Here is a 24,869-nt window from a genome sequence, read left to right as displayed (position 1 = left end):
GGACACACACACAAAAGCCCCGCGGTGACAGATCTGGGAAAACTGGGCAAAGTGCACATCGGAGAGAGAGAGAGAGAGAGACAGAGAGAGAGAAAGAGAGAGAGACGGAAAGTTTGGTTTGGCAGGTGCCGTTCCCACAGCCCGCCCTGCCCTGGGAAGCGGGCAGATGCCGCCGCCGGCGCCGCCCCGGGGGGAGCCCCGGGACCGCCGGGCCGGGCTAGAGGCAGCGGCGGGGCAGCGGCGGCGGCGGCCCCGGGGCAAAGCGGCCCGGCCAGTGCTCGGGGTCCGAGGCGGAGCCGGCGGGGCTGGCGGGCGATAAAGTGCAGGCGTACGGGGAGGCGGAGGGCGCGGGGCTGGCGGCGCCGCCGCTCCAGGAGGAGGCGGGCGAGGGGCTGCCCTCGGCGGGGACCGCCGCTGCCGCCGCCCCGTCGGGGCCGAGCCGCGCCGCCCCGGCCAGCCGCAGGGTCTCGGTGAGCGCCCAAATGTAGTTGTGGGCGAAGCGGAGCGTCTCGATCTTGGTGAGTTTGGCGTCCTCGGGGAAGGTGGGCAGCACGTCGCGGAGGGCGTCCAGCGCCGCGTTCAGGTTGTGCATCCGGTTGCGCTCGCGGTTGTTGGCCTTGAGCCGCCGGCTCCGCTTGATGCGCTGCGCCGTCTCCGCAGTGCGCGCCGCCCGCGGGGCGCCGCGGGACCGCCCCAGCCGCCGCTTCCCCTCCGCCCGCCGCAGCCCGCGGCCGCCCGGAGCCTCGACGGGGCGCGCCGGCGGGGCGGCGCGCAGCTCCTCCTCCTCCTCCTCTTCCTCCTCCTCTTCCTCCTCGGCGCTGGACGGCAGCGAGGGCGAGGGGGCGGGCGAGCCCAGCCCCAGCAGCAGCAGCTCGTCCTCGGCGGGCGGCGCCAGGACCTCCGCCTTCACCAGCATCCTTGCGCGGCGGCTGGACGGGGCCGCACCGGGCAGCACCGGGAAGCAGCGAGCGCGCTCTCCTCGCCTCTCCGTCGGTGTGACGGTTCGCCGGTTTGACGGAGCGGGCGGCAGCGGAGTGGGGCGGGGGTCGTGAGGGGGGGGCAAAGCGCGGGGGACGGGGGGGGCGGGGGTGGGGGGCGCGGCGCTGGCACGCGCCCCGGGGGCGGCGGGCGGGCGGGCGGGCGGCGGCGGCGGCGGGAGCGGCGCCCGGGGCCCGTCGGGCTGCGTGTCTGGCACACGACCCTCCTTAACACCCCTTATATACCCCGCGGGGAACAATCAAACCTACCCCCGGGGTCCCCCTCGCCCTGCCCGCCCCGCCCGCGACTCTTGTCGGGGGCGCCGCCGCCGCCGCGCCCCCCCCCGCCGGGGCCCCATTGGCGCCTCGCGCTCGGCTGGAGCGTGCCGCTAATTTATTAATGAATGGGGAGGGGGGGGCGCGAGGCGCAGGCGGCCAATCCCCGCGCCCCGCACGCCACGCGCGCGCCCGGGGCCGGCTCCCTTTCAGCCGCTTCATTTACGGGCCCGGCAAGGAAAGGGAGGGAGAGAGGGAGGGATGGGGGGCTCCCCTTCAACCCCTCTCATTCCCGGGAGGGTTTCGCCTTCTGGGGTGACTTGGTGCTGTGGTAAAGGTGCATAGTTTCGTACACGGCTTGCTGGGGAGATGCTCCGGGCACGCGGCTGCTCCTTTTGCATCAGGGCAAACGCGAAGTGGGGGAAAGCCCTGCACTCCGGGCAGCTCAGTGCTGTCAGATACAACTCACAGGCACAACACAGGCTGGAGGAGACTTTATAAAAAAATCCCCAAAACACCGACTTGTCAGTGCACCAGGAAAACCTTCATTCCCTTTCACCACTCTTCTCTTCCAGCCCTCCCTCAGTGCAGAAAGCCCCCGGGAATGGCAGAGCCTGGTGACATGCCCGTGGGGTCGGCAGGCTGGCTCTGCTCCACACACCCCTTGGGGACACCTTCCACTATCCCAGGTTGCTCAAAGCCCTGTCTAACCTGGCCTTGGAAACTTCCGGGGATCCAGGGGCAGCCCCAACTTATCGGGGCAGCCTGTGCCAGGGTCTCCCCACCCTCACAGGGAAGAATTTTTTTCAATATCCCATCTAACTGTGCCCTCTGTCAGTGTGAAGCCATCCCCTCTTGTCCTGTCACTCCAAGCTCTTGTCAAAGATATGACAGTGAGAACATCGAAAACTGAAACCCCAGTGCACTCTCCTCTCTATATGGAAACACCGTCAGAAAGGCACTTTGGGGGAGTTGGGCTTTGAAACAGAATTGTATTTGCAACCACTAGAAAAGCCCAAAACAGATGAAAGAGCTGAAACCTCTGCAGGCTCAGCACACCACAAACTCACACCCAAATCAGTCCCTCGCTCTTGCTGCCCTCTGAGTTTGTGGCCTTTGGGAGCAATTGAGGCCGGGCGAGTGCCTCAATCAGTATCTCTGTGGCTCTATTAAACATTGTAGCACTCCCCTCACCTCCTTGTGAAAGAGGGGAGACCCACAAAACCCATTGGCATCCTGGGAGAGTGACACAAAAGGACTTTATTTCTTTTTCAGCACCTTAAGGCATAAAGCAGAGTCCACCTGTGTGTGACAGGGCCAGCCCATCCCTCTGTCACCACCCTGCTTGCTGAGATTTCTGTCCTTCCAGTGCTGGTGGAAAGCGACAGAGAGGTGAGGCAGAGGTAGTGCTGTGGGTGCATAACCCATTGTGGTGCCTTTCTGGGGTTCAGCCGGAAAGGCGCCACGGTTCCTGCTGCCAGCCCCTACCATGCAGTGGTTTTTTTCTGTAGGGTTGAGCACAGGGTGACTGAGGACAGGTTGGCCACCGAGTCCTCACAGCTCTCGATAGGCGCCTGTGTGGTCTGTGGGCAGAGCGAGGGCTGAGCTGCTCGGCCGAGAGTGGTGGGGAGAGGAGGTGGCGGGGGGAGAGGGAGTGAGATCAGGAGCAGGAATGCTGCTGCTGCTGCTGCCCACTGCCTGAACTGTCCTCCAAGGGTCAAACTGTTCAACTTCAGTCCCTTTGCCAGACTCAATCCTACTTTAGGGAACAAAAGCCCAAAGTAGGCAACGATCAAGAAATGGGAGCACAATGATTTAAGCTTATCACACACTGTCCAGAAATAAAGGACGCTGAGCTCGTGTGGGGGAGAGGGGGAGACCTTCAGAAGGGCTTTGTTTGCTGTAAGAAGATTGAACTCTGAGGCGACCCGATAGCCCTAAAAGTTTAGGGTCTGTGTTGCTGAGAGACCTTTGGGCACAGCCCATCCACACGTCGACCTCACAAGTTGAGAGCCGGCATTAATGGCCAGCCTGCCTCAGGTGAAGAGGGGCGTGACATCCCGGGAAATGTGGGGACAAAGCTGTGGGGACAGGGTGGCCTGACCCCTCCCAGCCCTGCCTCCCTCACACCCAGAACCCTGTGGTGTCCTAAGGGTTCAGGGTCCCAGGGCTGCCCACACACATCAGGGTGCCCTGAATCCTGTGGTGCCCAGCCCTGGGCAGCACCTACAAACCCTGAGAGTGGGGTGGTTCTGCTCTTAAATGGGGTGTGAGAATATGTCCCCATGCAGCAGAGTACTGGGGTGTGCTGCAGAGGGGAGAAATCAAAAGTACTGCGGCGTGTGTGCCCCACGTCCTTCCCGAACACCCCGTGCACACTACAGTGAAAAGTGCCACAGGGAGGGACAGGATGAGAACCAGCCCCCCAACTCCCAAGCTGTATTAGCACATTTGGGGTTTGTTCTGGGATCAAGGCGAGGAGGGGTCCCCCCATAAGCGCTGTCCCGGCATCCTTCCCTGGCTCCCCCCACCGCAGCCCTCATCGGGGGCCGATTGTTCCCGACAGATTTGCATGGCAGGTGCAGGCCTGCAGAGCGATTTTGCAGTCCTGGGCCCCCCCCCCCGCCAAGAGGGTTTGCCTCCCCCCCCTTGTGAAAAAAGGCCGCCGGTGCCCTCCTTTCCCATGAAGAAGAGAAGAAGCTTGAGGATCGCGTGAACACGCTTCAGTTTTCTTATTCTTTTCTATAGATGTGGGGAAAAGAACAGCCGATTGTGTGAAAAACCCAGTGCCTGCAAAAAGGGACATTGGCCATCCAGGCGAAGGTGCGCGAGGGAGAGCACTAATCGCTGAACCAGGAGACAAATACGATTACCAGCTCCGAGCCTTGAGTCAGAAAGTCTCATAGACTTTAAGATGTTAATCCCCAACATAATCCTTCCTTTGGCGTGTAGGAATAGTGCAGCCACAAGAGTTGTTTTGTTATTTATATTGGCGTTTAATAAAACTCAGCCAGTGGTGAATGGGCTGCCCACTCTCCAATGGTAATTAATTCCCTATTTCAGTGACCCAATTGTGCTGGGATAGAGCAGTGGGACAGTCCCACTGCCCCAACCCGCCTTTGTGCAGCTACACGGCTCTCGTGCTTCAACAGCTATGGAAACTCATTCTTTTGATGTCATTCAATGAGTTTTCCTTGGGCATCTTCTAAACTTCAAGGACCCTTTTCTTTCTTGAACGCCTGAAAAGCAGGACTAGCTTGACCACCTCTGTAGAATTTAATGATTTGGTGAAAGGGCCTTTTTTTGGGGGGGGGGGGGGGGGGGGAGTTGTGTAAGGAAAGAGAGAAAGAAAATTTGGCAGGCTGGCTATCAAACAGGGGGATATCCAAACTCAGGTGTGCCGAACTCACTCAGCTCCTAATTTATACAAGTCTTAAAAGCCACTTTTCCTTACTCAGAATACTTGGGGGCTTCTCTTAGTCAAGGCATTTCTAGAAGGGATTTGCCAGTGAGCAATAACTCTGTTTTACAGAGGTGATAAAGATACAAATGGTGTTTCAAGAAAGGATTTCCCTCAGAAAAGGGAAAAACACCTGGATATTTTTGCCCAGAAGGGGAAAAATACCAGATACCTGGAACAGGTTATTGGTATAAAGCGTGTCTGCAGGTGTCTTTTTGACTGTGTGGTGATGTGGCTGAAAGCGAACACGTGAAGAACATGGAGTTATCCTGCAGAGCCACCCCGGTCCAGGCAGCCTCTTCTATGTCTTTATACATACTTCCAAAAAAAAAAAAAAAGCCCTTCGCAAGTCACAAACAATTCAGGATTCAACTAAGAAAACACAGAGTGAACCATATGGCCGGGGTGGCTCGAGTTGGCTGCATTTTCCCTCAGACAAAGAAGGGATTGAGAGTTGAAGGAAAGGAGAAAAAAACCCAACTTTCCGGCTGATGAAGCTGTTGTCTGGAGGCAATGATCCCAAATCTCAAGGCTTTATTCCAGGCTCCGACTGAGACGTGATATGTCATATGATTAGCATCTTTCATATTTACAAGAGTAGTGCGGGCTGCCAGTCTTTAGAGAAAGGCGAGAGAAAGAAGGGGCATATGCTGAAATGGATTTAGCATTTGAAAGAGAGAAAAGAGAGCGGATAAATACACTTAAACGAGGATTTAGTTTTACTCCCGTTGAGTTCTAATGGCTTGTTGATTGAGATTTTAGGGAGCTGGGACAGAGGTGTCAGCAGTAATTTAAAGGCGCTATTCAGCCCTCCCCCGGCGGAAGGAGCCGGCGCTGCCCCTCAGGGCGGAGCGGTGCTGCGGCCGCTGTGGCGGGCTGGCGGGAGGGGCGCATCACCGCCAGGGCGGCTCCCTCCGCCGCGCGCGCGGCGCCATCTGGCGGCGGCGGGACCCGCGGGGGACTGAGGCACCCGGGATCAGGAAAATTGGGAAGCAAATGGGGAATTCCCGGTGTCTGGCACCTGTCAGAAGGGACACCACCGCAGCACTGCTCACAAGGACCGTCCAGCCTAGCCTCGAACACTTACAGGCATAGGGCAGCCACAGCTCCTCTGGGCAACCTGTGCCAGTGCCTCACTACTACCCGCACAGCAAAGAATTTATCCCTAATATCGAGCTAAACCTGTCCTCTGGCAGGTGAAGACATTCCCCCTTGTCCTGTCACTCCATGCCCTTGTGACAAGTTGCTCTCCAGCTCTCTTGAAGCCCCTGTAGGCACTGGAAGGGGCTTAAGGTTTTCCCAAGAGCTTGGGAAGGGGCCTTTTAATTGTTTTAGCCGAAGCTCCTTCCTGGATGTGACCTACCTGTAAATATGGAAGGTGACAGAATTGTTCTGAAGTACCATATTGTTTAATCCGAAGAACAATGAAACATCACTAAAACAATTAGCTACATTGTAAGGATAAAAGAATGTCACTTCTCAAGCAGCTAAAGTCGCTCTATTTATGGTTATCAACCAAATGAAGTCACTTTATTCATTTTTACTCACATAAACACAAGTATCAGTGTTCTTTAAGAAGTGTCAGTGCACTGAGATCCAAAAAAAAAATCCCACGTTAAATAAATACTAGATTAGCAATAGCTCTGGTAATTTTTACAGACAAGCAGTTAATATTTTGTTCACAAAATCAACACCTATTTTATTTTTCCTTTTTCTTACTCAGTTCTTCTTCCTGCCAATTCTCCGAGTAAGACTTGAGAATGTCATTTAGCTGCTGCTCGCACTGGCTTGCATGTTGTAATCCATTTTCCCATCCTAAAAGCAGCAATAAACAGGATAATTACGTCTCTCTTTACAGCATCCATCATGGAATCAGCCCCTGGCAATGCCACCATCTATTTCCCCAAGAGGACCAACTGGCTGTGATATTTCTGCTTGGAAAAGGGTTCTTTGGAATCCAGTCACTAACAAGATGCTTTCTTTGATGTCAGCCAAGCAGGTAAGGTCCCATTACTGGATAAAAAGAGTTTGCAGGTAAAGCTGCAAACATGCAACTTGCACATTCTTGCATTTTCCTGCGATATATTAGATACTCTGTGTAGTATTAAAAATTAGAGTTTATATGTAATGAATGTAGTGGTTGCTCTAGTGTACATACCAGATATTTTATATGTTATTACACATATAATGTATATAAAACTTAAAGTGTATTATACATAGTCTAATTAAAGAAAATGAGGCGCACAATTTCAAAAACCCCCGGAAAGGAACTTACTACCTTTGCAGTGATGAATTACTCTTCCCCACAGCTTGTTCCTGCTCAGACAGGCCAGACTTCCCACAATCAGCAGGTGCCTCTTTGCCCTCGTTAGTGCCACGTTCATCCTCTTCTCCGAGTCTATGAACCCAAAGTGCCTCGTCCTGACACATGACAGGACGATGATTTCCCTCTCGGCGCCTTGGAACGCGTCCACCGTGGACACCTGGACAGGCTTGACTTCAAAAGCCTCAGAGTGAACCCCACTGAGCAAATTCTGAATCTGTGGGCAAAGAAACAGGGAAGGGGATGAGATTGGCTACTCAGTGTACAAGTACATTTAAGAAAACTGCTTTATTGATTTTTATTATTGATTTATTATACAAACCTTATACATCTGTGATTTATAAAGGGTAATCACACCAATAGCAGCTCCTTCTATTCCACTTGCAATCAGAGACTGGATGAGCTTGACTGTAAAATGAGCTTCTGCCATGTTATAAAAGCTGTTGTCTCTTTCAATCTGGAAAGAGGGAAGAAGATTCCCAAATTAGTTCACACCAACAATGTAAAAAGAAATGGAATGGAGGAAAAACTACAATATTGACTTCTTATGTAAGAAGTATAAAAGAAGTGTTGAGCAACTTACTTGCTCCATGCCATGAACGCTATAAAAGCACAGTGTGGGAAGCCATTCCAATAAAGGAGTCCTGTCCTCCTCAGAAATCCCATCTATGAGGTTCCCTTCATAGAACAGCTCGTTGGCGATGGCACTGAGGGCAGGGTGACAGCGGTACTGTGTCCGGAGAAGTATTGGGTTATGTCCCTAAAGAACGAGGATAGAGACATTAGGACTGGGAAGTGGGAAGTGTTCACATGGATGGAACTTGGAGCAACCTGGTCTAGTGGAAGGTGTCCCTGTTTATGGCAGGGGGGTTGGATTAGGTGACCTTTGAGGTCCCTTCCACCCCAAACCATTCTGTGATTTTATGATCTTTTGCAATGCTGAAACACTGATCCTCTGACAGCCGAACCAGAATTCCCCTAGTGACTTCAGTGGACCTACAATTCCACTCTCCACCTTTTCCAAAGGTGTGTTTAGCAGCACCCACCATTAAGCAGAGCCGATCAAAGAGAGTCTGCTCCAATCCCTGCTCATGAACACTCTCAGACCCTTGAACAGTTGGTGGCAGTTGCTTGGGGTCTCCAACAAGGACAAGCTTTTCACACTGAAACCTAAATAAGAATGTGAAAAAACAAGGAAAGAAAAGTGTTCTAAAAAGGACGTTAAACTGTTCATAACCAAAGCGTGTGCTGTGTTTCTGGATCACATTGCTTCCCATCAGCCTCCCTTCTCCACCCCAGTTTAATAACACCGAAGGGCAGGCCTCAATGTGAAATCACTCTTCTTGCTCTCTAAGGCGAGACCTCGGGGTTCATGTCCTTGAAAAGGTGTGGAGTTTGGCACTATTTGGAGCCTGTGTCCCTGCTGAAGCCCCACAGGAAGGCTGTACCTGGCGATGGGAAGGAGAGAAGCAGGTTCAGTCATCTGACTGCACTCATCCAGCATCACCACAGGAAACCTCAGCGCGTTCAGACAAGGGAAGGGGCAGGCAGCACACGTCACTCCAACCACTTTCACCTTCCATGAGCAAGGAGAAAATGGGGAGGCAAAAAGTTATGATCATTTCAAAGTTAAGATCATTTCAAAGTTAATCTCTGTGCAGCACATCTCCTCTGTGCAGGAGAATACACCTAAATTTATTTTTAGAAATAAGACACTAAGGTACACCTGTGGAATCAAACCTAACATTCACTTTATTTTTCAAAACCAGGAGAGGGGATTCCCAGTTTCCATTTGCTGTGCCCTGTGGATAAGACACAGCAAATCCCTGCTTTCCCATCTCATCTCTTTGACTGTACCTGTTGCAGAATAGTTTTATTGGTCCCCAGTTTATGCTGCTCAATGCTCTTCCTGACATATATTTTTTCAGCTGGAGTCAAATCTTCTTTCATGAGAGCAAGCAGCTCTTTCAACTGCTCATTTTCATTTCCTGACCCTGCATGTAAACTTCAAAGAAGATTTTGTAATATACATTACAGTAACTGAAAATAGCAGTTCTTGGAAAAAGAATCATACTTTATACATAACATCACTTTACAACAATGTGCTAACATACCCCAAATTGCTTCAGATCCCTCAAAGAGGTTTTCTTACCTATGGGGAAGAATTGCTTTCGTGATTTTCCTTATACTTCCCACTCTTATAAAATCCTCAAATCCAAGATTGAGCAGACTTTAAAGAAAGAGATGATAAAAATTACAGAAATGGAAAAAAGAAATATTGAAAACTTTAAAAGTGGTTTCAAAAGACACATCAGAACACGGAGGAACACAAACTTCGTTGATTAACGGGATGAAGTACCTCAGTAATTCAAGAAAATCAAAATAAATTACCTCATCATGATTTGCCTCAAAAATGCTTAATGCCTTGATGATTCCCCCCTCATAGTCTTCCACATGTATCTTCCCTTCCTTTTTCCTTCCAAACCTTGAGTTTTTTATTTCATGTTAACTTCATGCTGAATTTTCATAAATCTGATTCTCTCTGCCGCTCCTTCCCCTACTGCTACATCTCAAAGATTCCTGAGCAGTATTACTTTGTCATGATGCATTTTAATAGTAAATTTGATGAGAGTAAAGCCTAATATTGGTCTTCTGTAAATGTTTTGTGTAGCTTTCATTCTCTGAACTGTGCAAAAGAGCTGAGATAAAATTAAAGCCTGTGTGCGGCACTTTTTAGGGAAAGACATCAATGTTTTTGATGTGTTTTACAGGAAATACCAACGCAATTATCACCACCATGCAAGTGCATTATTATAGTTTTTGGAAGAAGAGTCCGTAAAAACCTCAGTAACCCACCCCAGCAGTATCCTGTCCACAGCAACGTTGGTGGAAGAAGCAATGAGAAGTTTCCATGGAGTTGCCCTTGGACCCTGCACAGCTTCACTGCTTTCAAAGAGCTGCACGAGGAACAAGATCACCACAGACAGCAGGTAGCTCTTGCCAGCTCCAAAAACACCTGGTATTTTGGAAGAAAAAGCCCAAGTTATGAGTGAAAATTTCCTAGAAAGTTTGAATCAATTGCTTTAACTTCAGTTATGCTGTGATTCCTGTAAAAACATTGCATGGGCTTGCTTCAGCAGCTCCCAGTATCCAGGGGTAACCAGTTACCTTACACTTACAAAAACATGATAAACACATGATAAGAAGTGTTTTTAATATGAAAAGAAAGAAGCAGAAGACACTAAATAACTCTGATTTTGTGTATAGATATTTCTAGGAAAAACCTCTTATGCTTCTGTGAAATCCTGCAAAAGGCAGAATGAAAACTTAAGGAGCAAAAGCTCTGTGCTGACAGAATGGATGTATTAATGTCAAGGCCATTATCAGAGGGGCTGATTCTGCCATTTCATATTAATGGCATTTCACATTAATCAGCATTTTTGCAAAGATGCTATAGCAGCAAATGTCACAATTCTTGGCTGTGTACCACGTATGATTGTGATGGGCAAGCTCTGATGTCCTTCCCCTGGTTTGAGGTTTTCACAGGAGGTCATCATCTGGGCTATGTGAATCAATGAAGTTGCTTGGTCTGGGTTCAGGGAGAACCTTTGGATCATCTCTTCAGCCACTCCCATTGCCACTTCAGAGCTCACAGGGCCAGATGTCATTGAGCGTTTCAGGCTCATGGCAGGCGGAGTAAATTTCCTTTTGTTCACTCTTTTCGTAGTGTTTTCAGAATTAAAATTCCTAAGAAACCAAAAAATAGCCAAAAGGTGTGATATGGTATCATTTGTATCTCGTGGTTCTGATATTTCTACTGAACTGCTGCTGTTTTATGACCTGCTCACAGTACCACAGAACAGTAACTCACATTTTCAGGAGATACGGGATTAGTGGTAACGTGGATGGATTGAAGTGCTCCTCCATGTTTCTTAAGGCTGCCAGCTCACCACTGGCATTACAAACCAGCAAGGCGTGAACACACACTGGAAATGCCACAGAAAAATAAAACGAGAAAGAAATTAAATGAGCCGAAATTTCAAAGCAGCTAAATAAATGAATTATAAAATGCCAAAAGAGTAATTAAGTGATTCTATCTCCTTCATTAACAAAACAAAACAACCCCAAAGCTTTAGCTCTATTCAACAGCAAAACCAAGAAACTTTTGCAGAATGACAGATTTAATACATGGCTTTTTATATGAATATAAATTTTCCAGTGAGTTGTTCGAGATTTCTGTATTTTGTTTTTCAAGGACAGTAAAAGCATATTCCCATTACTTACACTCTGACAGTCAATTTGCACTGTATATTATATTATATAATTTACTACTTTCTTTATATTATTCTCATTTCTTCCCCACCCATTTGGAATTTACCAGCTACTTTGCAGGTTTAATTGTGTTACCTACTGTATTCAAATTATATATTCAAACATACAAGGAAAAAAAATACTGTGAATTAAATCACGTGCAAGATTTGAGAAATTCTAAACTCATCCTTCATGGCTGGCTGGATTTTTCCATAGTTGTTTCCCACAGTTCTGAATGATTTGCTGTGGAACTCACTGCTTGATCTCCAGTTGGAGGGACTGTAGCCTTTCAGTGGTAGCAATTCTATTTCATTGTTGGAGGATGGTCCAAAGAAAGCACTGCTTGCAATGAAAGTATCGATGGGATCAAAGTTCAGAGTCTTTGAAACAACCCAGATGTCATCTGCCAAAAAAACCACAGAGTCCTCATAAGCTTCTCCTACTGCCACCCTTTAAATCTGATGTTTAAGATGTGCTTACCTTTGCTGTAGAGAGAAGAATGCTCCTTTCTGCTTAGTTTCAGGTATAATTTGGCTTTGGAGTCACCATCAAAGCTGGCAGGTGTATTCATAAATTTCTTGAATTTACTATACCGCTGTGTTGGAATTTCAAAGGCTTTCCTGGGAAATTGTAATTTTAAAAAAAAAAAAAACGTATGTAAACAGTCGACGTATTTTAGATTCAGCACCAAAAATAAGAAACCTCCACAGATTGGACCAAGTGGTTGTACATCATCTTCCATTAACAAGTTTTAAATACATTTATCTTGACTGCAAAATTCCCTCATATTCAGACACAATTAAATTGTTTCCTCTACAGTTTAACAGCACAGAATAGCCTTTGAGATGACTTCTGGCATTAAAATTAGAATCTTGTAGAGAATAAATCAAATTCTCTGACTGATGATTAAATGAACAATAATTCAAATGTAACAGTTGTAACATTTGATGAAATTTGCTGGTCAGCAGTTTTGATTCTTGCTAAAAAGAAATACCATTGCTATCAATATTTTTCCTTCACTAATTTGGCTCTTGCATTTCTTTACAGAAAGAAATCTTTACTCTTCAAATATAATGAAAACGTGCTAAATGCTGCTGAAATCCCAAGCTAGTGGAATATTTATAGTCCCTGAATTCACACAGCACTTGAGAGAAGTGCACAGCATTTCAGGATACCTCACCAAAAGCTGACATTCCTCATAGACAGCAATCTTTTGACTCCTGAGGTATGTCCCAATACTTTTTGTATCATGGAGCACTGCGCTCGGTCTGGATTTTGTCTGTGTGGGATTCACATCTTCAATCCACTTGAAAAAGGAACACTGCTCAGCTTTTGGGGCATCACAGGCATAGAACAAACGACCCTGCAAGGGAAGGGAGGGGAAAAAAAAGTCCATGAGCACTAAAACAAGCAAGAAGAAAAGAGAAAGCAGTGGACCAACACTTTCACTCCAGAAGTGTAAAAACACAAGGAATAAACAGCACCTTGTTTTGACCTTCTTTTTTAACCATCACCAGCTTAGCAGGGTGCATGTGGTTGCAGAGTGGAGCGCAGCTTCCTTGGCTCTGGCTTTGCCTGTCCTTCACTGTAGTGTAAAATGATATGTCCACTTTGGAGAGGGCATTGTGCAGTCTCTGGGCCAACTCAAACAGCATTACGTTCAATTGCTCTTGGTAAGGAAAGGAGAACAACAGAATCATTAGCACAGCCTTAAAATGCTTACACAGGTACACAACACTCAAACAAGTCTATTTTCATTGGAAGATTTCCATCCCAAATCAAAATATTTAATCTGAATTATAAAATAAACCATATGACCTGCAAAATCCACTTATTGGAAAAACTTAGGGGGAAAAAAAAGCTTAGGAATCTTAAGACAGGAAAACTGCAGGAGGTTACATAGTTGAACAGAAGTGTACTGTCCTTTTGATTTGTCTTTGCAATGTTGGGGAGTACATGGCATCTTTGGGTATAAACTGAATATATTTCAGTATATATATAAAAAATCAAATGTACCCTGTTGTTCTAATGCGCAATGCTTAAAAATGACAGCATTTCACAGAGCACAGTGTGAGACTTACCTGTCAGAGCAGCTTTAAAAACCTGTTTGTATTGAGTATGAGACTGAAACACAGCTGGGATGGAAATCTTTCTTTTAGGAAGATTAGCATGTTTCACTTTATCCGCAGGAGGAAAAGACAACTCAGAAATTGTTATGTCCTAAAAAGACCCAGGAAAAGAAACCATTAAAAACTGCAAGGCCTTGAATGAGACAAATTTTGCAGATTCGTAAAAATACATTTCCCTAGAGCTTGGGCTGCCATTTAGGATGCACCATGAGATTAAAATTTGCCCCTTGCCAAACAGCCTGCATTTATAATAATACAGATAATACTTCCAAAGGCTTTAAAGAAAACTGTGTAGTTCAAAATCATGTTTTTCACCACTAGGCATGGGAAAGGAGCACATAAACCCCATTTTAAACACCATTTTTGCACAGAAATCAATTAATTATAACTGTCTTCATAAGGTTTTTAAGTCCAGTATTTATGGATTTTACATATATATATATACACATATATATTTGTATAAAAACACACACGATGTGTATACCAGTGTATTTATGAAATATATTAGTTATTTCCTCACCTCTACTTCACACAAATACTGTACTGGACAGACAGTATTAAAGAACCAAAAAACATTAAAATAAAGGGAAAAGCCAACATTTTCTTCAACTCTCAAAACCATCTGACAACTTTAAAAACCTGACTTGTGGTTGGTTTGGTGTTTCCCCCCAATTTACTCCATTTGTCTACTGGTCACAAACAGCTGTGCTAAATTTTTAGGTGCTTATTCAAAGCCATAACTTGACTTTTACACAACTAAAACGGAAGGAATTTATAATATTTTGAAGTCAGAGATGATGCCTTGAAGCAAAAAGAGGTGTTCATTAAAATGATGCTCATACCACAATTAAGAAAAGCCCTTCGTGCACACAATTTCTTACTAATTACAGATGACAAAACAGCCCAACAGCTTTTCTTTCATCTTCCTGCCATCAACATTCAGATTAAAAATTTAAATCTGGCACTGTGTGTGCCAAGGAATTACCTTTACAAAGCATTAGTCACAGGACTTTAAAAAATACATGTTTTTCTGTCACTAGTGGTAGCAACATTGCATCATACTGATAACGCCTTGCAGGAAATCAGATAAATGCCGTCACTTTGGCCAGAGGAATGTGTTTGTGTCAGTGATAGCTGTGTTTGCTTGAACAGTTACACACCTGGCTGTCTGCTGTTCCACTGTGGCAGCTCAGGTGACTCAACACCTTTTGTGTGGCTGCAGCCAAAGGTGTCTGCCTTAAGTGCAGGGAAAGTACCTTCCCCTCTGAAACCAGATCTGGGTGGCTGCTGTTTGCACAGCGTTCCCCAGCTGAGCTCCTGGCTGGCAGCAGCAGTGCAGAGCTGGGAGCACTTGGATTCATGGCTCTGCCCTCTCCTGTGTCACCTGGCAGCATTCTGAGGACACTCTGGGCACAGATGTCATCATTCTCGTCCCCGTCAGCGCTGTTTTCAGGGATCAGATCTCTCTGAGCACTGTTTTGATACTTCAGCCACTTGCTTTGTCTGTGTTGGGCAGTCAGATTAGGGAGCACTGGTGGTACAGATCCCCTTTGTCTGTCTTCTGTGTACTCCCCAAACACAGAGGTTTCGTAACTCCTGTCCTCGGGGCCAGGAGCACTCCAAGGAAATGCCACTGACTCGCTGCACAAATTGCCTCCTGAAGAGCCCAAAGATCGCTGGACCTCCTCGCTCTCAGTGGGGTAAAACACGTCAGGAGTCTCCTCGGTGACAGGAAGAGTGACAAAAGGAGTTCGTGGTTTCACCATGGGCTTCAGTCTTGGGAGGCTGCATTCCTCTGGAGAGCTGGATTTCTCCCGGGCTGTGGGCAAATTACAGCTTACTTCTAGCACCTAGGGATGGCACTTCAGGTGTACAAAAAGATAAGGAAGGAATTCTAAGTTCTTCCTTTTACATCCTGTCTTCTAACTGGGAAGCTCTCTGGATTGTGCCCGTGCAGTATTACACTAAAACTCCAAACACCATGATGGATTTTGTGTGATTCTTTTAATCAATTTTAATTATTTTAAATCCCCATATTCAGAATTAAATCCCCAAATTCAGAACACATTATGTAGCCACTCTGTTTGTATAAAAGACTGTTATTTAACATGGCTGTGTTTTGGAGGTTATTAATCTGATGTCACTGACAGCTGCCAACTAGAAAACACCCAGTTTAACATTTGCTGCTTTTTCCAAAAGATAACCCACAAAACTATGAATTAATATTAAATAATGCAGATTAGTAAGCTCTTAGTACCAAAAAGCATCCTTTTGACTAAATTAACTATCAATAGTTACAGTCATTGATAGGTGTCAAATGAAGTGGGTCAAAGGACAGCTGAATATGGAAGACAACGAAAAGTAGGTAAATAAAAACCTAAATATGATTTAGAAGCTTAGCTTACAGCCTTTTTGCCCCCAAATCAGAAGCTGATTTTTTAAAATAAAACTAAATCCCTCTACTGAAGTCTCTTTTAGGAGAATATAATTGGCAAAGTAACTGTCTATGATAGCCCAATTTGTTGTGCTTCAAGCATGCTCAGAGATTTTCCAGCTAAAACAGTGTGAAGTGCCAGTATAAACTGTAAATTCTTACTGAAAAAAAAGTCTGGGAGTTCTGGTTCACTTGGTAAGAACCCATGTGTCAGGGGCTCCCGGATGTCTCCAATAGTCTCCTCATTTCCTGAAGCTGGAGAAACTGTAGAGTCTGGATCAAGTGGGGAAGTCAGTGCTGATGAAATCTACAGGTGAAGAATTAACATGTCCAGTGAATGACTGGGAAAAACCCCTGATTACAGCTCTTTTCACCACTATTCCCTCTCTCGTGATTCTAAACAACTGAAATGTCTCTCAGAGTTCAGCTAAAACATCTTCAAAAATAAGAAATTGCCATGAGCACACAGGAAATAAAACCAAAACTATCTGCAAGAGACAGTCAATCCAGACCTTGCCAGGTTCCCAGGCAGTCCGCTGGGCTTGTCTCAGGTCAGAGTGTGAGGGTGAGCCTGACACTGTCCATGGTGGCACTTCAGGATACACATCCAATGCCAGTGCTAGGAAAAACAGATGAAGCACTGAAGTCATGCAGAAATTTTGAGGCCAATCACTGCCCTTCTTCTTTTACTTTCACTTACAGGATTCATTTATTCCTGGCTCTTCAATAGCATCAGGCTTCATTTGAAAATTCCCTTCTCTGATAACATCAACATCATCGTTACGAAGGCTCCTGGAACCTGGAGACTTTATGAAAAAAAACCCATAAGCAAAAGCTTGTTAGAAATTAAACTGTTTATCTTCTTTTTTTCAAAGTGCAGCTGATCACAGGAGCAGAAAATACCAAGTCACACATTACGAAGCTCTATGGCAAAGGTAAGTAAAAATAATTGATTTTGCTATGATTGTAGCAGTCTAAAAATGAACTATTTTCTATCCTAAATTGACAGGATACTTTCTTGCACTAAGGTTAGTACAGATAACTAAACAAAAAAATGTTTTACCTGTCTGAAGCCATAAAGGTCATAATTCCTCGAAAAGAGGGGTGAGAAAAATGTCTCAGCTGCAAAGTCCATGTTCTCCAGGTGCTGCTGCCATCCTAGCTGGGAGCATGGAGCTCTCAACATGACCTCACTAGCTGCTGATCCTTTCACTTGGTGCCCTTGGAAGGCAACAGGCTACACAAGGCATTGGAATTATCACTAACAGGAAGTGAAAACTGCTCTGCAACTATCTACAGAGGTACTTTGTGTACATGCAACAAAAACAACCTGGTGGGAACTGCAGAAGAGAAACAAAAAAGTCTGGGTTTTTTTCCTTGTAATTTGAATTTAAAACACTCCCTGGGAAACTTCCCACAGTGAACTGTACTAAAAATTATGAGAACTGGTTAAAATTTTATTAGGACTTATTGTAATATATTATAATTAGCAAACCATTTAACTGAAATTTAGGAAACACTGTTAATTATACTTCAGTTCCACAGAAACGGTACCTTTGGTTGCCAGTCAGATGTCCCAGGGTCTCTTTGGGCTGCTGCTATTGGTACAATATATGCCTCTGTCTTCTGTAATAAACTGTCCACACAGTTGGGCTGCATAGAAAAGTATCAGAACCTAATTAGTCTAACAATTTAATAACCATTTAAAGTGAAAATTTAGGCTAAGAAATGTCTTGTATTTATACAAAGGAAGCAGTTTCAGTTACAGCCTTTTTATTTGGAAGCCAGGACCATCCATGACAGGATAAGAAACTATATTTGCTTTTCAAACAGGACAGGAAAAAAAGAAAGATTTGATCTAAAATCTTTCTTTAAGCTTTAGATGGATTGAAAAAGAAAAAGGGCTGTTAACAGCACTGGATAAAAATCAATGTAAATCATCAAACACAAACAGTTGTCCCAGTGTATTTCAACCTGAATGCTAAAATTCCAAGGAAAGCCATGTATTTAAAATGACAGTGAAAAAAAATAGGTGGTAAAAGATGGGGTAGGGAAGGAGAAGTAAGTACCAGACATATTAATGGAATATTAAACATTACTAAATACTAAAATTTGCATTATGTTTCTTGTTATACATGAGGCCTCCTGAATATTGGCAAGAGGACATCCTCTGTTTATTACCAGCTTCAGAAACAATGCCTCTAAGCAATTTGTAGCTCAACCTCTATGGTTCCATAAACCAAGAATTTTATTCCAGGAGCCAGGTGGAAAATGAATTTATCTTGTACAGATAAATATATGTAGTCAAAAACTGGTTACCATAAGGCCAGGAGAATCAAAGTATGAACAGGAAGATGCCTGTAAACTTTCTGAGTAAGGCATTTCTGTAAACTCTTTTGTAGCTACAAGAGATGGAAAAGCACAGTGAGTTACAGTCAACAGTCTGGATTTTTTTAATTGAAAACATCTGAATATTTACTGGTCTTGCAAACCTTACCCATGCAATGAATTGCACAGTTAGGATTTAACTGAATGAGAGCAAACAGAGACAGACATGGAGCTCACAATGTTGCTTTACACAGTAAAAATTGCACAAGGGAACCTACATAACACATCATTCCAAGAGCATTTCTAAATATGAGGAGAAATGAGAGTACAGAAGTCAAACAGCTACAGCCATACAGAATTCACTTTAAAATACAAGCTGACCGAACCTTCATCCTTCTCAAGGGGTTCAAGTGTCTCCTTAGAAGCCTCTGTTTCACAGAACACGCTGTTACTTTCCTCCATCTTTTGCAAGCTCTCTAATGCTGTGCTATGCTGAGTCAAAGCTCTCAGAAGAGCGATATCATTCACCAAATCTGGGAGACCTGAGGAATTCTCAGCCACTGCTGTGCACTTCAGGCAATCCACCCCTGTTGTTTCACCTTTGTAGGCTTCAGGAGATGCATTTTCCAACTCAGTGTCTCCTACTGCTGTTTCCTCTGGAGATGAATAACCTGTTCCTAAAGGATCTGATTTTTGTGACAAAGCCAGCAGAGGGCTACCTGGTTTAATGTCATCACTCTTAGTACCCCAGAAGTGCTCTGAGCCAACATCTGGGGATTCCATGCACCCAAACTGTGTAACTCCTTCCTCAGTCTTTTTGTCCATGGCAGAAATCATTCTGCTGGGAGAAATACCTGGAATACTTCCAGTTGCCTCAAACACACTGGTTTCAGGGTGACATTCATTAACATTGGTGTCACCAGGCAAGAGATCAGAGTGCTGGTTTCTTATCCATAATGTGCCACTAATGGTGAGTGCTGCACAGCCATCCAGATACTCCTCATTGTTTGTGGCTTCAAAACTTGATTGACTCTCATTGATCTCTTTTATGTTGTGTCCATCACTTAAAAGTTCCACTTCAGTTGTGGTCTGGTTTGCAGAGTCTTCTGCAGTTCTCCTGGCATCACTGTCACAAAGTTGAGGTGGTGTACCCCCATCTCCATCAAAACTTGAACATTTGACTTCATTTTTGCTGTGTGTCTCTACTTCACAGCAAGAATGAAGCCTCGAGGCAGCATCTTGTGCTACATCTTCTCCCTGTAGGCAACCTGGGCTCTGTGAAGGCGTGTCTCCCTTAGCGAGCTCCTTCACTTCTCTTTCACACATGTCTTCATTGTCTGTGTCATTAAAATCAAAAGTCTCCATTAGGCTAAAGTTAACCTCCATCAGCTCCTCATCTGAACTACAGTCTTTGCCATGCAAACTGAACTCCTTCACAACTCCAGCTTCTGTCAATGTCACATCCCCAGAGAGCTCCGGGTCACTAGACACTCCCTCTGAATTTTGTCTTGGATGAAGCTCACTCTGCATCTCTACAGATAAATTCTCTCTAAGCTTGTCAGTCCCTGAATGCTGCTCCCTGTATCCAAAGGGATTGTTTTCAAAGGTGGTTGGACTTGCTGAACGTGAAATGTCACCTGAGGATGGAACAAACTGACTGTCACTCATTCTACTTACGGTGCACTCAGGTAGGAAGCAACTATCAGTGTCGCAGTGATCTTGTAAACCTTGTCTTAAATTATTTACCTTTTTGTCTTGTCTCTGTCCTGTGACGACTTCAGCACCAGCTTGTTCAGCTGAATTTGGAAGCATTTCAGCATTCCAGTCCTTTTTATCACTTCCAGTGCCCTGCGTAAAAGGCAGGCGCTGAGTATCTGGAATAAGTCCTTTGGCAGGGTTGCCTGAAAAAGCTGCTAGGACAGGGCTTTTTTTGTCATATAAATCTGCATTTTCTGCTGTCTGAAACGTGGAAAGACAACCTGTGACTCCAGATGTTTGCTCTCTGTGTCCTTGCGCTGGTTTAGACTTCAGGAGAGCAATTATCTGTGCTGTGCTCCTGATGTGGTGGGACACTGCCCTGGGATCAGTGGGCCCAGTAAGGAGAGGGGATTCTGTCTTCACAACAAATTGATCAGAGTTTTCCTTCTCTGTCTCCTCACAGCTGTCAGTAAATGGAGCTGAAAGCAGGGAGGACACAGACATGTGTTCTCTGCCTCTGTCCTTACATCCCTCTTCCTGAAAGCCTGCAGAGGGATTTGTTTCTGCATCCTTCTTGCGAATCGTAGAGAATAATGGAGAGCTGATATAAAACTGGGATGGAAAACTCCCTTGGCACTGCTTAGATAAAGGCAACACTGTTGGTTTTTCTTCATCTTCCACTGCTGGTATTTTCTTCTCAACTTGGCGTGGCCCTTGGAACCCCTAGGAGACAAATTTTAAATTAATCCACGTTATGTAATCGAATGTTGAAAATGGGGCACACTCCATGAACTATATTCTGACCAAATGGCCTGAAAATATATTCTGATCAAATCCAAATGGGGATTCCACAGGTGCATAGAAAAAACCTCAAGCCCTTGTGATTCTTACTTCAGGCTCAGCAACAGCAATCCTGCTAAACCAAATTTCCTAAGTGTGGAAAAAACACCTACAGGGGACACATTCTGGAGTACAGCTCAATTAAAAAAAAAGAAAAAAAGAGCAGGAAGAAATGATGTATATATTTACCACTCATGAGAATATGTGTCCCTTGTGTTTTAAAATACATGTAAATACGAGACATAAAAACTTGGAACAAAAACGCACCGTAAACTTCCTTTTCAAGCCAACAGGGAGATGTCTCGGGGGCAGAAGACTGGGTTTTACACCATTTCTATCCACTGCTGGAGTTTCTGCTTTCCTTGGCTGATCTTCAGAAGGCTTTTCACTCACTTTGACTGCTTCAACTGTGATTAAATATCGCTCACTTTCTAAATCATCTCCAGGAGTCACCTGGAAAGGAGAGTGCAGCAGTGTGTACATAATAGTACTATATAAGAAACAATAATATATATATAATTATTTTAAATAAATATAGTCTTTCAAGTACTTACATGTAAAAAATGCAGGTACTTACACCTACTGTATCATAGATGCCATATAATACTTTTACTTATATATATATTCCAAAAAGCATTAGCACTTAGCTTCAATGATTTTTTCACATATCACTGTAATACACTGTTTTTACCCCAAAGGAAGAAAAATTCCATGAAACCTTCTGCAGAAACAGTAAGATTTATCAATAAATAGAAGCTGTTTTCCCTTTCAATTATTTGCACTGTAGCAGAATTTTATACCAACAACAAGAAAAATTACTATTTTAGCTACCAAACAAGTTAAGTTTGAAATTTTTCCTGAAAGACAAACCACAATCAGATATAAAAATAACAACTCCGAACAAAATATACCTGAGATTTTATAAAAATACTCTCCAGACATTGTCCCTTATCATCAAACAAGGTAGCCTGCAATATAAAAATAAGATTTTAAACAACCAGTTATTTCACAGATTAACTAGACTGCCACTGGCAGTCCAGCAGTAGCAGATGATATTAAATCCAACAGTGTTAAGTCTGAATTTTCACCTGATTTCTGCCAGTTCTAACCTTCAGAATTCCATCTTGCCATGTTTTTGATTTTTTCATCTTTTGGTGAGTGTATAATACCTGTTTTAAATAGGTAAAATGTTGAAAAAGTAACAAGTAAGAAAATGTTCAAATACTTCAGCAGCTCCAGTCTTTAAAGTTATTCCTACTTAATTGTACAGAGTGTTAAAAATCACTCACAGTAAATTCTTGAGAGGCCATTGTTTTGGCAACACAGTCATCCAACACCTTATTTCACAGATATCCACATCTTCCCACAGCCTGAGAGACAGGGAAACGTTCAGGATGCACCAGAACTGTGAAGGAAAGGTATGGACAAAAAATTACTTCTCTTTTCCCCTCAAAAGAAAAGAGTTAGATGAAAGACAGTATCGAACCAGTAGATATCAAAGCAGGGGTAAAGCTGCTGTGGGCATTTTAAAGAGAAACCTCAAAACCAATCTAACAGACTGCTGGTAACAAAAATCGCTTTTTTTAATAGATGTCAAGATATTTTCTAGCTTTTATGTGAATTCATTTGTTTAAATGAATGGCCGGCAACTCTCAATACTCTTATTCGGAATTACCTGAATTAAAAATTTACTTGCAGAAAAAAACCCAAAAGAAAACCAGAGAAGCCGTCACCAGAAGGATTTTGTCACAGGTGCGGAGTTGGTCACGCATGTTTAACTCATGCAAAAAATAACTGACTCTCCAAACCAGCCCCCCGTGAAGCCAAACCTCTTTGCATATTTAAAGCTAGACCGCAGTAAATTTTAAAATAAAATTCTATATACTCTGGATTAGGGAGAAACAGTTTATATGACGAAAGGGGAAAAGATTCGCGCTGTTTCCTATGGCTGTCACCTCCTTGGGTGCTTCATAAGGTGAAACTCCCTGGAAACGGCCACCGCTTTTAGGACACAGTTATTCCTCGAGTTGTTAGAGCAGTTGGATCAATGCGAACGCTTAGGATGAGTGCCGAGGGAATGCCACGGGCACTGGGACGCGCCGAACACACGGACACGCCGCTGTCAAACCCGCTGCCTCCACACAGCCCCCTCCCAGCCCTTCATTCACCAGCACTCCCTTCAGCGCCAGCGCCGCCTTCCAGGGCGGTGCCCCGAGGGACCGCCACCGTAGCCCCCGCCACTCCCGGGGGGCCGGGCGCACTCCCCGATCCTACCCAGCGGCTCCGGGATCGGGATCACGGTGACAGCCGCAGCCTTTCCGAACTTCCCGCCGCAGCGCCCCGCCTGACGTCACGGCGCCGCGACGCCCCGCGAGGAGGAAGTCACGTGCCCCCAAAGCCGGGCGCGCCTCCGACGCCGCCGCGCACGCGCGGGCGCCGCCGCGGGGCTTTTTTTTTCCCCCCTTGGAAAGGGGGGGAGCGGGCAGCGCGTCGTGCCGGGATTGACGGGGACGGTGGTAGAGCCGGAGCCGCGGAGGAGCCGGGCGGAGCTGTGCTGGTGTCGCCGCGGCGGCGGCGGCGGCAGGTCAGTGGCCGGGGAGGGGCTATGGGTTTGCCGGTTGCAGCGGCGGCGGCGGCGCAGACAGGGGGCGCTGTCGCCCCCTCCCCGTCTTTCCCGCCGCCCGCGCGCAGCTTCCCCCCTGAGCCCCCCGCGCGCTCCCCTCACGGCCGGGGCGGGGGGGCTGCGTCGGTCCCCTCGGGTCATCGCTCCCCGCCGGCATCGCACTGTAACCTTTGCCCGGCCTTTGCCCGCCCCGGGCATCCTCTTCTCCCGGTGCCCGCTGCTCCCGACGCGTGTGGCGCCTTCCTGAGGGCTCGTCACCGCCCCCGGGCGCTGAGGTGGCTTTGCCCGCAAGTGATGCGCAGGTGACTCTGCGTCCAGCAGGTCTGCTGCTTGTTCAGTTCTTTAATCGCCTGCTTTTCCCGACAGGGAAGAACCAGAAATTAGTTCTCAGATCACAAAATTCAGCTGTGTTTCTTGAGGGTGAGATATGGTGAGGTAAAGGAGCTGGGCTGCCCTTTTGGGCAGAGTCTGCTGCTGGCATATATTTTACTTATAACCACATAATCGCTCATGTTGGGAAGAGACCTCTGAGATCGAGTCCAACCTTCGACCGATCACCACCTTGTCAACCAGACCATGGCACTAAGTCCCATGTCCAGTCTTGGAACACAAATAAGTCCACTCTGCCCCTCCTGGGATGACAGAGGGAAGGGCACAACTGGCACGCAGGGATGTGTCTCCCTGTGTGTGCGAACAGCCTTAACACTCATCACTGTCAAGCTTTTTCTGTTTGTGGGCACACTAATTTCATGAATATATTAAATGCCTTACAACTGCGTTTAAAATGATGTATTTGTTTCATTGCTTATAATGGGAGAGGAAAAGAAGAAGGTTCTCTGGGTTTGGGTTAAGAAATTTGTGCTGGCCCCCATCTAGTAACTCCTGTCCTTTGTTACCTCACTTTGCATAGAGAGAAGTTTCAGGGCAGGGCAGGAACTTCACTGCTGCAGCGCTGCCTGTGTCTGTATTGGTGTAAAACTGTTACAGGATGTGTCTTTTTAAGTAGTTCCAGGTTTGCTGATTACTTGTATTTATTCTGCGGTACCTGCCTAGGGCTGCCACTGACTGTACAGAAACATTTTCATAGTATATAAAGTATTTTCAATTCTTCTTTTTTCTCCCCCACGCCCTGTTGCCCCATTTTACTTTTTAAAATGCCCCAAGGAAACAAACATTTGCATCAGTGCTTAAAAGAATAAAGTGTATTTTATATCTGCACCCTGTTGTTTCTAGACCTTGGATTACTGTTGAATTTGATTATGTTTTCTAGATTCTGATCATAACAGAAATTGGGGTTGGATATGGGTTAACAGGGGCATCTTTAATTTTTATCGAGCCTAGATAAGTTTCTATAGATGGATGTGGAGCTGTGTTATTTTGACTTACATTATCGTTGCTTTCCTAAAGTTCCTTCCCCATGTTTAATTATCCCTCCTTCTTCTGGTTTCACTCTGGCACACAGAGGCACTG

At 45.7% G+C, this 24,869-nt stretch overlaps 2 protein-coding genes and 2 long non-coding RNA genes across 11 annotated transcripts; 2 read left to right on the top strand and 2 right to left on the bottom strand.

Moving 5' to 3' along the window:
- Nucleotides 1-129: 129 nt before the first annotated feature.
- NEUROG2 (neurogenin 2) lies at nucleotides 130-998 on the bottom strand. The gene has a single exon (XM_032109436.1). It carries the CDS (start codon nucleotides 914-916, stop codon nucleotides 218-220), a length of 699 nt encoding a protein of 232 aa, XP_031965327.1. The 5' UTR covers nucleotides 917-998; the 3' UTR covers nucleotides 130-217.
- Nucleotides 999-2,032: 1,034 nt separating this feature from the next.
- On the top strand, nucleotides 2,033-10,727 carry LOC116444227. 3 transcript variants are annotated; one of them, XR_004240243.1, is made up of 5 exons: nucleotides 2,033-2,645; nucleotides 4,002-4,076; nucleotides 6,572-6,712; nucleotides 9,808-10,026; nucleotides 10,583-10,727. It is a non-coding gene; the product is annotated as an uncharacterized LOC116444227 (long non-coding RNA). The 3 variants fall into 3 exon arrangements; XR_004240244.1 differs by lacking the exon at nucleotides 4,002-4,076 and having other exon boundaries at nucleotides 2,034-2,645; nucleotides 10,573-10,727; XR_004240242.1 differs by lacking the exon at nucleotides 4,002-4,076 and having other exon boundaries at nucleotides 2,035-2,645.
- On the bottom strand, nucleotides 6,211-22,157 carry ZGRF1 (zinc finger GRF-type containing 1). Of its 5 annotated transcripts, XM_032109417.1 has the most exons (28): nucleotides 22,066-22,157; nucleotides 21,865-21,945; nucleotides 21,688-21,744; nucleotides 21,044-21,229; nucleotides 18,625-20,659; nucleotides 18,230-18,312; nucleotides 17,465-17,563; nucleotides 16,974-17,147; nucleotides 16,611-16,716; nucleotides 16,423-16,529; nucleotides 16,073-16,217; nucleotides 14,637-15,295; nucleotides 13,429-13,567; nucleotides 12,832-13,016; nucleotides 12,523-12,710; nucleotides 11,828-11,967; nucleotides 11,604-11,750; nucleotides 10,908-11,022; nucleotides 10,524-10,783; nucleotides 9,893-10,052; nucleotides 9,189-9,266; nucleotides 8,894-9,041; nucleotides 8,485-8,612; nucleotides 8,083-8,206; nucleotides 7,620-7,796; nucleotides 7,359-7,493; nucleotides 6,992-7,253; nucleotides 6,211-6,528 (listed from the first exon to the last, which is right to left on the bottom strand). In XM_032109417.1, the coding sequence occupies exons 1-28, from the start codon at nucleotides 22,084-22,086 to the stop codon at nucleotides 6,413-6,415; spliced, it is 6,255 nt and encodes a 2,084-aa protein (XP_031965308.1). In that variant the 5' UTR covers nucleotides 22,087-22,157; the 3' UTR covers nucleotides 6,211-6,412. The 5 variants fall into 5 exon arrangements, with proteins under 5 accessions (XP_031965308.1, XP_031965309.1, XP_031965310.1 ...); XM_032109418.1 differs by lacking the exon at nucleotides 16,974-17,147; XM_032109419.1 differs by lacking the exon at nucleotides 18,230-18,312 and having other exon boundaries at nucleotides 19,985-20,659.
- On the top strand, nucleotides 12,398-22,665 carry LOC116444228. Of its 2 annotated transcripts, XR_004240245.1 has the most exons (4): nucleotides 12,398-12,572; nucleotides 16,786-16,845; nucleotides 19,830-22,194; nucleotides 22,475-22,665. It is a non-coding gene; the product is annotated as an uncharacterized LOC116444228 (long non-coding RNA). The 2 variants fall into 2 exon arrangements; XR_004240246.1 differs by lacking the exons at nucleotides 19,830-22,194; nucleotides 22,475-22,665 and adding an exon at nucleotides 17,055-17,578.
- The last annotated feature ends 2,204 nt before the right edge of the window (nucleotides 22,666-24,869 follow it).

This window comes from Corvus moneduloides, chromosome 5 (genome assembly GCF_009650955.1).
Source record: "Corvus moneduloides isolate bCorMon1 chromosome 5, bCorMon1.pri, whole genome shotgun sequence".
Lineage (NCBI taxonomy): Eukaryota > Metazoa > Chordata > Aves > Passeriformes > Corvidae > Corvus > Corvus moneduloides.
The sequence above is the reverse complement of the archived record's forward strand: the minus strand, read 5'-3'. Positions and strand labels throughout refer to the sequence as shown.

Excerpts from the sequence above, each read along its gene's own strand:
- NEUROG2 (XM_032109436.1), bottom strand. The coding sequence starts at position 916 with ATGCTGGTGAAGGCGGAGGTCCTGGCGCCGCCCGCCGAGGACGAGCTG.
- ZGRF1 (XM_032109417.1), bottom strand. The coding sequence starts at position 22,086 with ATGGCCTCTCAAGAATTTACT. Across the intron at positions 17,148-17,464 it reads CATCTGACTGGCAACCAAAG|CCTGTTGCCTTCCAAGGGCA; the intron begins GTACCGTTTCTG and ends TGCCTTGTGTAG. Across the intron at positions 8,613-8,893 it reads ATAAAACTATTCTGCAACAG|GTGAAAGTGGTTGGAGTGAC; the intron begins GTACAGTCAAAG and ends TGCTCATGGAAG.